General features: G+C 29.7%; 1 protein-coding gene and 1 long non-coding RNA gene across 2 annotated transcripts; one reads left to right on the forward strand and one right to left on the reverse strand.

Moving 5' to 3' along the window:
* Positions 1-371: 371 nt before the first annotated feature.
* LOC128387336 (uncharacterized) lies at positions 372-2,701 on the forward strand. The gene is made up of 2 exons (XR_008325017.1): positions 372-1,601; positions 2,411-2,701. It is a non-coding gene; the product is annotated as an uncharacterized LOC128387336 (long non-coding RNA).
* A 214-nt stretch (positions 2,702-2,915) lies between these two features.
* LOC128387382 (uncharacterized) lies at positions 2,916-8,833 on the reverse strand. The gene is made up of 6 exons (XM_053346580.1): positions 8,777-8,833; positions 8,484-8,675; positions 8,259-8,412; positions 8,073-8,176; positions 3,734-3,892; positions 2,916-3,664 (listed from the first exon to the last, which is right to left on the reverse strand). Exons 1-6 carry the CDS (start codon positions 8,823-8,825, stop codon positions 2,916-2,918), a joined length of 1,407 nt encoding a protein of 468 aa, XP_053202555.1. The 5' UTR covers positions 8,826-8,833.
* Between the last annotated feature and the right edge of the window lie 295 nt (positions 8,834-9,128).

A 9,128-nucleotide genomic window follows, 5' to 3' on the forward strand; every position in this document is an offset into this window, starting at 1 on the left:
TCCAACTCATTTCCAACAAAATAAAACTCAATACAAGAAACAATATAAATCCATTGACAATTAATCAACATTATTTTTCATACAATTAACTAATCTTCACCATCTTAAAACTTATCTAACATTATTACAATTAAATATCGTTGATTAATATACATTTAATCAATGATTAACCAGATTGTATATTCAAATTTCCACTTCTAATCAGAATAACCAGAATTGTGATAATATTTAATCAGATTAATTGTAGGTTGTTGTTATCATTATTATTACCTGATTATGATTATTATATTTTCATTTGCAAAGATTATTTGTAAAAAAACATGAATGAATAATTAACTAATTTTCATCCTCATCTTCACAATGATTATGTAGGAATGAGTTAAATCATTACTAATAATCAAGAATGATTAATTCATCATCTTGTCTGTTAATTATAAGGGGAGGAGACAAAAATAACAATCATTTACATTTGAATAGATTAATAATGAAGATCGTTTATGATTTATGTAATAATTAACGAAGTGGATAATTTAATCTTACTCTTAATTTTTGTAGATTAATTAACAATTTGAATCAGTTGATTAGGTTTCTTTTTCCTGGTTGATGATGATGAAAAAAAAAGTGTCACTGGTTTTGAGTTATTGGTGAAAATGATGACAGAAGGGGGAAAAATATGATATCAAGTGATGAGGATGAACATTTGATGATGATGAAGATGATTTCTCGTCAGTTATCATCCGGATGATGATAAAATCCTCTTGATATATAGATTTTCATGTATCACAATTAAGCCTTGAAGGTAAACTGAGAGAGAGAGAGAGAAAATGTCAACATGGTGAATCAAGTTTTCCCGTTTCAATGGATTCACAATCTTATCACCAAACTCTGAACAAAGTTCAGTATCACCATGAGCTCAGAATATTATTTATAATCAAGAATAAGTGACAACTTTTTTCTTCCAATTCTTTTTCAAACTTATTGTTCAAATTTCTCATGATAATCTATTCAAACAATTAATCTTGAGAATTGCCAGATAATTAGATTAAATTAATCCATTGATTTCGGTGTTAAACTGATGAAAATTTAAATTAGATTCAAATGATCAAAGTTAATCAACTTTAATCTTGAACATTAAATCAATGGAAAGGTTTTCTTATTCAGTTTAATTGTTAATGTCTTCAATTTGATTATTAGTTTAACTTTAGTTCGTTAGTTAATTAATTGTGATTACTTTGCATTTCGATTTGATCGAAATTTTTTTTCTCCTCTTTGTCTTCTTTCATTAATTAATTAATACAAAGATTCATTGTAAATCCTAATCGCTAATTGTTGTTAGTAATATTATTTTTTCTTGTTCCTCATTTTTTTCCCAATTTATGATGAAAGACAATTAACTTTAATCATCGTAATCAACGAGGACCCCTAAGGTTAACAATTTATTTAACCCAAGAGACTCAGGAAACAATGTTGGTTAATGTTAATCGATTAGGAGCTCGAGATGAAATGTTAATCAACAATTTACTTCGTAATTCAATTTTCTTGGGTAAACCTAAATTAAAGACAATCTTTCAACAATTACAACGAAACTATCACAATCAAAAGTAAGTAATTCGATTAATCAAACTAAATAATTAACATTCTCCCATTATATTGGTAACAATCAACCTTAATTTCTCATTATCTCTTATACTTTTCATTTGATTCCCTTCTAGTTATTGATTTAATTTTCTCCAAATATTTCCAATAATAACGATAATATTTTCCTCTCCACCGTCAGGGATAAACTTCCCACTCCCACTCTTAATCCACCCACACATTAATTGATTCATCTAAATGAACATTTCTTATTACCAATGTTACCTTTGATTTCATCTTAAATCCACTTCCTAATTACTTTCCCGCCTTCATTATCCCAATCCCACTCTAACTTAATCATCAACAATTTCAGGGTCAAATCTCATCTCTCTGAATGAATCAATTTTCATCATCCTAGCTAATAGGAAATGAATCATCAATAATATTAAACAATAAAGATTAAGATGATTAAATATCATCAGAATTAGGATTAGGATGGAAAACTAATAAAATCGTTGACAATTAACTAGAAATCATCATTGTGGTGATCAAGATGATTACAATTGCTCAAATCAAGAGGAATCATGACAATCAACTGATTCTCTCCATGTAAACATTAGATGATCTATTAATAGTTTTGTTGTATTTTCATGGGGAATTCATTATGAATGGAATGATGAAAATTCTGATGGAAAATTTTTCTTCTCTAATTGTCTTTCAATCAGTTTTATTAATTCAATTTCTTTTTCAATACTTACCTGGTTCAATTACCTTTAATTATCTCATTACAATCAACTAATTGTTACAATTTAATTGTTTTCTTTTTCTCCATCAGAGTTTCTGTATTCTGTTCTGGATCTTCAGGATTAAGGAAAGAAATTAAGAAAACATGTCGGACAATTAACTTAAATGGAAGTCGATTTGTCTTTAAACATGAAGATTTTGGATTCTAATTAACTAATTGTAACAATTGCCAGCGATTAGTTCAGATGATTATCTCATCTAATTCAATTGTAAATATCTATCATATTGATCACTTTTGACAATCAAAGGAATTGATTATATTTGATCAACACTCACAAATTGTTGATTAATTTGAAATAAAAGTTTTTTAAATCATCATCAAGATTCATGATTAGTTTTTATTATCAATTAAAATTAATTTGAACAATTTAATTGGTTGAAATTTGGATCAATTTTAAAACAATTAACTATTAGATTGATAACTTTTCTTTTATGTTACTAATTGAGATTCAGTTTCTTTGTACCTTATCAATTACGATTAGCAATTAATTAATTGTAATCTCATGTACAATCCTCTGAGTCGTTGAATCAACTCATCATGATACTTGTGATGACCCGAGGGTATAAAAGTTATTATCATGAAGGGTAAGTGGAGGTGGTGGAGGCACTTGAAATAAATTTGATCGTTGACCATGAATTGAACATTTACCCACCGGTGGGGTGGAAGTTGAAACAATTATATTACCAAGTGATGATGCCGATAGTGGTTTGGTTAATTGTTGTTGTTGATTATGGTGTTTATTTGAATGATGTCGAGGAGTCCGCAGTGAGCCAGTATGATGATTCACTGAAGGAACCGAAGACGATGCTAGTAAGAGAGGTAAAGTGGCCTCATCTTCGGGTGTTAACATAGTCGTTGATCGATGATGATGATGATGATGATGATGTTTCTTTAATTGATTAATAGCCTGTTGGTATTGATTCTGATTTTGTGATCGACGATAAAAAGTATCCAAAGGTAATAATAACTCAGAAGGTGGAGATGAAGGTGTATCATGATTTTCCCCACCGCCGCTGCCGTTGGCCACAAGTACATAGGATGATGATTGTGGACTATGATTTAAATGTTTAACACTAATCGAACCATCGGATGTTGTTTTCACCGTGAATGCCGATGACCCAGACCCGTGAAGGCCACTTTGAGACACTGACGATCGATGGTCATCAAGATTTGACCGACGACGACGACGACGACGACAATGACATAGGAAACAAATCAATCCACAGGAAACACTAATCAGTCCCAGAATTGTAACAATTGTGTATAAACGGTTGGAAACGTTACCTTTTTTTATAAGAGAGATTTAAAACAAATTAACTGTGGTGTAACAATTAACTAATTGTTTGAACTTACATTGGTCTTCATCGGATGAATCTTGTTCACTACAATTGGGAATCCCATCACATTTCAATGATTTATCAATACAAAAGTATTCCTTACGTTTACAGGTTGACCCACTCTGAGGTGTTAAGCAAAATTCAGATTTGGAACATAGGAAATGTTGACAATCAGCTTAATTGTTGTAATCCATCAGGATAATTAAGAAGGAGAAAAGACAAAAAAAAGAGAGAAATGACAAAATGATTTATCTTGAAGAGATTTTTAATTGATTAATTTTCTTGTTGTTATTGTTAAATATTGATCTTTGATTGTTAATTTAAGTAACAATATTCATGGACAATTAACCTTTTGAAATGATTAAATATTGACATGAATTAGTGATCCTTGAAATAATCACAATCTATTATTAGTTACAATTTATTTTTCCTGTTGATTGGTCTGAATTTTGATGATCATCAACAGATAATCAGTAAATTGTTACAACTTTTTCATCATCATTTTTAACGGAAACAAAGGTGAATTCAAGTAAATTAAAATAATCATCAACTTGTATTATAATGATAATCACATTGATTATGTTAATAGTAATGATTTAGGGTTGGTTAACCATAACGATATGATATCGATCCTTTGATTATCATTTTTGTATCAACAACAATTTAATCAAAATCGTCATCATCATTATTAATACAACAACAATTAAAATCTATGTGATTGTATGTGATGATAATCATGTAAACCAATTGATTGTCATCAAAATTTACCATTTAATTGATATACAATCAAACAGAACAAAAAAACAAACCAAGAGAATTTTTTTCCTAATCAATCACCTATTGACCTTTTGCTTAAACATGTTAATTGCTACGAAGGAATCAAGAAGTAATCAGTTAATTATTGTAATATAATAATAATCATAGAAGGTATAAAAAAAAATGTGAAGACACAAAGAAAAAACAAAAAGACAGACTCTGAAAGTCTACTGGTCATCATACTGGTCATCATCATCTTCATTCCTGGTGCTTAATGGTCACCAAGGAAATGATATTATTCACGCTATCAATATTATTATTATCATTTATTATATCATGAGCCCAGGGTGGGAGGTGAGGGGTGGAGAGTGGACATTACAAAAAATGATATATGTTTAACTGGACACACACAATAAAGTATCAAAGGCAAGGTCAACCTTTTACTTTTCGATATTTTTGTTCAACTGTTTCCCCTTCAGATTTTCAACTCCTGATTTTACCTTGTCCAGTTTTACCCACTGCCACTCATCATAATCATCATCCTGGTCATCATCTTGATTCTCTCCCTCCATCTCTCTCTCTCTCTCTCTCTCTCTCCCTCTCTCTGACCATTTCTCCCAAAGGAAGACAATGAAGATCCAGAATAGTTTCAACTCATGTGTCCAGTTGAGTGAAACCGAGCGAATAGAAATAAAAAAAAGTTCTAACTCAATGTTCAAAGATAATTGTTTAGCAATAGTGGTCATAAGTTGTGTCCAATCACAGTATCATCATTATCACCCCACCCATCACCCACCCTCTTCTTAACCTACACACACACATAATACACTTCTACTTGTATTTTTGTCCATTGTTATTATTATTATTGGATGATTATCAGTGGTCAGTGGTCAGTGATATGACAAAAACAAAAATAAAAGTTGACCATTTCAACCATAGACTTGGATATTTGTATATTATTTTCATTATTGTTTGTTGTTATTGTTGTTGTTGTTGTCATTGTTGAAGGTGGTGGTGGTGGTGGGTGAGATGATGATGATGATGATGATGATGACGATGAGTGGACAATATGAATTATGTTGAATATTAAAATGAAATAAATTGTCCGTAAGTTAATTGTTTGGGTTGACTTATCAATAGGAACAGGAACCAAAAAAAAAAAGTTATTCAGTAAACATTATTTTCCACCTCCCACCCTGTGTATGGGATTACCTATTTTTCACCCACTTCTCATTTTAATCATCAACAATCAACAACAATCATCAGATTAAACTTCACATTAAATCACAATTCTTTCAACAATCAAATCTTCACCAATCAAAAAACTGTTTCTCTTTCCAATCTTAATCATAACATTAAATCATCTCGTGAAATCAAATCCAATCAAATTAATATCACCAGACAATTTATTAATCGTCATAATCAGTGTTAATTGTGGTTTTTTAATTGTTTTAATCATCAACTGGGATCTCAAGTCTTGATTTTGTTTTTTTTTAGACTTTGTGTTTGTGTTTAATGTGTTAACCTTTCAGCTTCTTAATTGTTTAATCATTAAGAAAATTTAAAATGAGATTAATCAATTTTCATTGTATTCATTATTATCAATTACTTATTATCGTTCTGATTGTAACAATAATCTCATTTCAATTGATTAATTGTAATCAAACTGATTCATCTTTAACATTGTTTTCCTCATTTTCTCATCATAATCAAACTCTAATGGTTAATCAATCATGTAATCAAAGTGATACAAACATGAAAACAATTACGAGAAGCAATTTAACAGTTAATCAAGATTCAAATATTGATAATTCAAACAATTTAACCGGAAAACAATCAACTACCACCAGGAATAACAGCAGCCAAAGTGATTTAAATATTAATTATAACAATTACTCTAATTCCAGAGTTGAGAACCAAAGTAAACAATCAGAATCAACTACAGTTACTAAAGATCAACAATCAACCCGGACAATTAAATCAGAAAAGTTAATCATCCGTTTGAAACGAGCTCGAGGAAGGAAACAAAATTTTGGTTCAGATGAAAGGGCTAAAGCTCAAAATGCTGGTAAATCATCAGCACAATCAACAATTAACCATCAACAATTAGCTCTAAAAATTAATTATCTTTCACTTGGATTGGCCATTGAAACATTGTTACTAATTAAACAACAATTAAACCAACTAAACCTTTGACCCGAACCTCTAAAGTGATTTACCAACAAAAACCAACAATTTAAAACCTTTAACCTTTAACAGCAACAATTAACTCAATCACAACCTTGTAAAACAAGTAATTAACTAATTAATTGATTAACAAACAATAAAGTAAATCAATAAAAACAAAAAGGTTAAGTTTTCTTGATTGTAATAGTTAATAAATCGTAGAGAAAAAAAAATCAACTTGAAACAATCAATAAATTAATCGTTTCCTTTTTCATTCCTAACCATTGATTAACTCAAAAAAAAATGTTAACCACAATTTCATCATTGTTATCATGCTATCATCATAATAATCATCATGATAATCATCATCATCTCTTCAGTAATCATCCTAATCATCATGATAATTGTAGATTATGATAATAATTAAAGCAAATTTATGCTTCACAGGGACTGAAACATTAAAAATATGATTAAAATCAATTGCATGCAATTAAACATCCAACTCTTAATAATTAGGGAGAGAGAAACAATTAAATCCAAATGCAAACTTGCAACAATTGCAATTAATTGTCACATACAACAATCAACGTTTAATGAATAGAAAGTGAATTAAATATAAATTACAATTACAATTAAGATACGAAACATAAATGCAAATGAAACATGAAAAAGAAACAAAAATTAATAAGTTGAAAGATTAAGAATCCAAAGAGATTATAAAAAAAAGAGGATTAAGAGGATTAAGATTAAGTGAGAATGAGAAATTGTTTAATGTTTCCTTATGTTGAGATTATATTATCATTCAAATCCTACTCCACACCCAAGGAAATACTGTTTGACTGGACATCAAGTGACCAGAACTCAAAGTGGACACAATTACGTGACCATGATTCAGATTCATGGTTATAACCTGTAACCTGGAGGTTACCGTTAGTTTTTACCGTTATTTTTATACACCAGAACCATTTGATTTGCCTTTCAAATATAATCAATTGATCAAAGTAATGATGATGATCATAAATAGCATTTGATTGCTTCAGTTAATTGTGTATTATTTTTTTGTCCTGGGCATTTAATTGTTGTTGTTGTTGACGATGATTCATTTTACCCTGAAAATTTCATGCTTTGCATTTGATTGTTTTTGTTTTTCATCTCATTGTCTATCCAATTGTTTAACCAAATTAAATTGTTGTTAAATCATTAATAGATTATCATTATTATTATTATTATCATCATCATCATCATCATGTATCATGATTTTAATGATTAAAATTACATGTTAAAAATATAATGTTACATATCTAATGAATAACTGAAAATCTTGATTAACTTTTCCCGGAGACTTTCATGATTATCAGAAAATTAATTATCTCACTAATCTAATTTTGATTGTTGTTATTTTCAATCTAATCAATTTTAATTGTGATTATTACCTTTGGGTTTGAATGTAACTGCAGTCCAAATTAATTTAAATCCAGTTATCTCTTGGGTTGCAACTTGCTCTTCCCATTGAGGAGCAGTAATCTCACTTTTGAATCTAAATTGTTAACAATTAATCAACCACAAAGTGAAACCAATTTAATCTCAGTGTTTTCAATACACTTTTAATTACTACTCACCTAATTAGTAAACGGTTATTAGCACTCAGTTGAACTTTATCGTCCAAACTTTTATAATACTTTAGGTCACCGCAGTATTTTTTAGGCTCATGGTGTTCATAGTCATAGTTTTCATATCCATCATAAATTGCTAGATGAGCTTCCTTACAATTAGCTAAATTGTTGAGGTTGAAAAAGTTATTTGTATTGATTGTAATTGAAATGAGGGACAATTTAAAATCTCACCTATGGACCCAAACAATTGTAATTGCATTATCCTAAGGTAAATGTGTTGATTTTGTTGTACTCTAATTAACCACATACAATCAATTGATTTAGGAAATGAATTTGGATAGTTGGGTGAACTGATTATCCCACCGAAACCTTTTTCATCACCACCACAGGATTTTTCCTCCCTCACCGGTGGACCAATTAAACCTATGGAAAGTTAAACAGAAAATGAATAGGAAACAATGATGAATATTCTGGTCCTCGATTTTTGGTCGATTCCAATCTAATAACTGGACATTAGACTTTACCTTCGTCGACGAACTCATAGAAACCAAAGAATCCTTTTACTGACCACATGATTGGATTTGAAAATAATTTCCGCCCTCAGGTGCATCGAAAGTATCGGCGAAGGCACAGTTGAGCCACAATAACGTCCCACTAATCGTTTAACATTGAAGGCAGTGATCGTTGATATATCGATATAATCAGATAAACAACTGAAAAGAAAAGATGAAAAATATTGAACGAAAATCAATTGGTCAACATGATAACCTTGACCTTCAATTTTCTGTTCTGATATTAGATTGAATTCTTGTCTCGTCATTAGTTTGAGATTAAACTTTTTTTGTTCGAAACTTTTTCTTCTGCTCTTTACTTTTT

This window comes from Panonychus citri, unplaced genomic scaffold, assembly GCF_014898815.1.
Source record: "Panonychus citri isolate SS breed McGregor unplaced genomic scaffold, ASM1489881v1 Contig00083, whole genome shotgun sequence".
Lineage (NCBI taxonomy): Eukaryota > Metazoa > Arthropoda > Arachnida > Trombidiformes > Tetranychidae > Panonychus > Panonychus citri.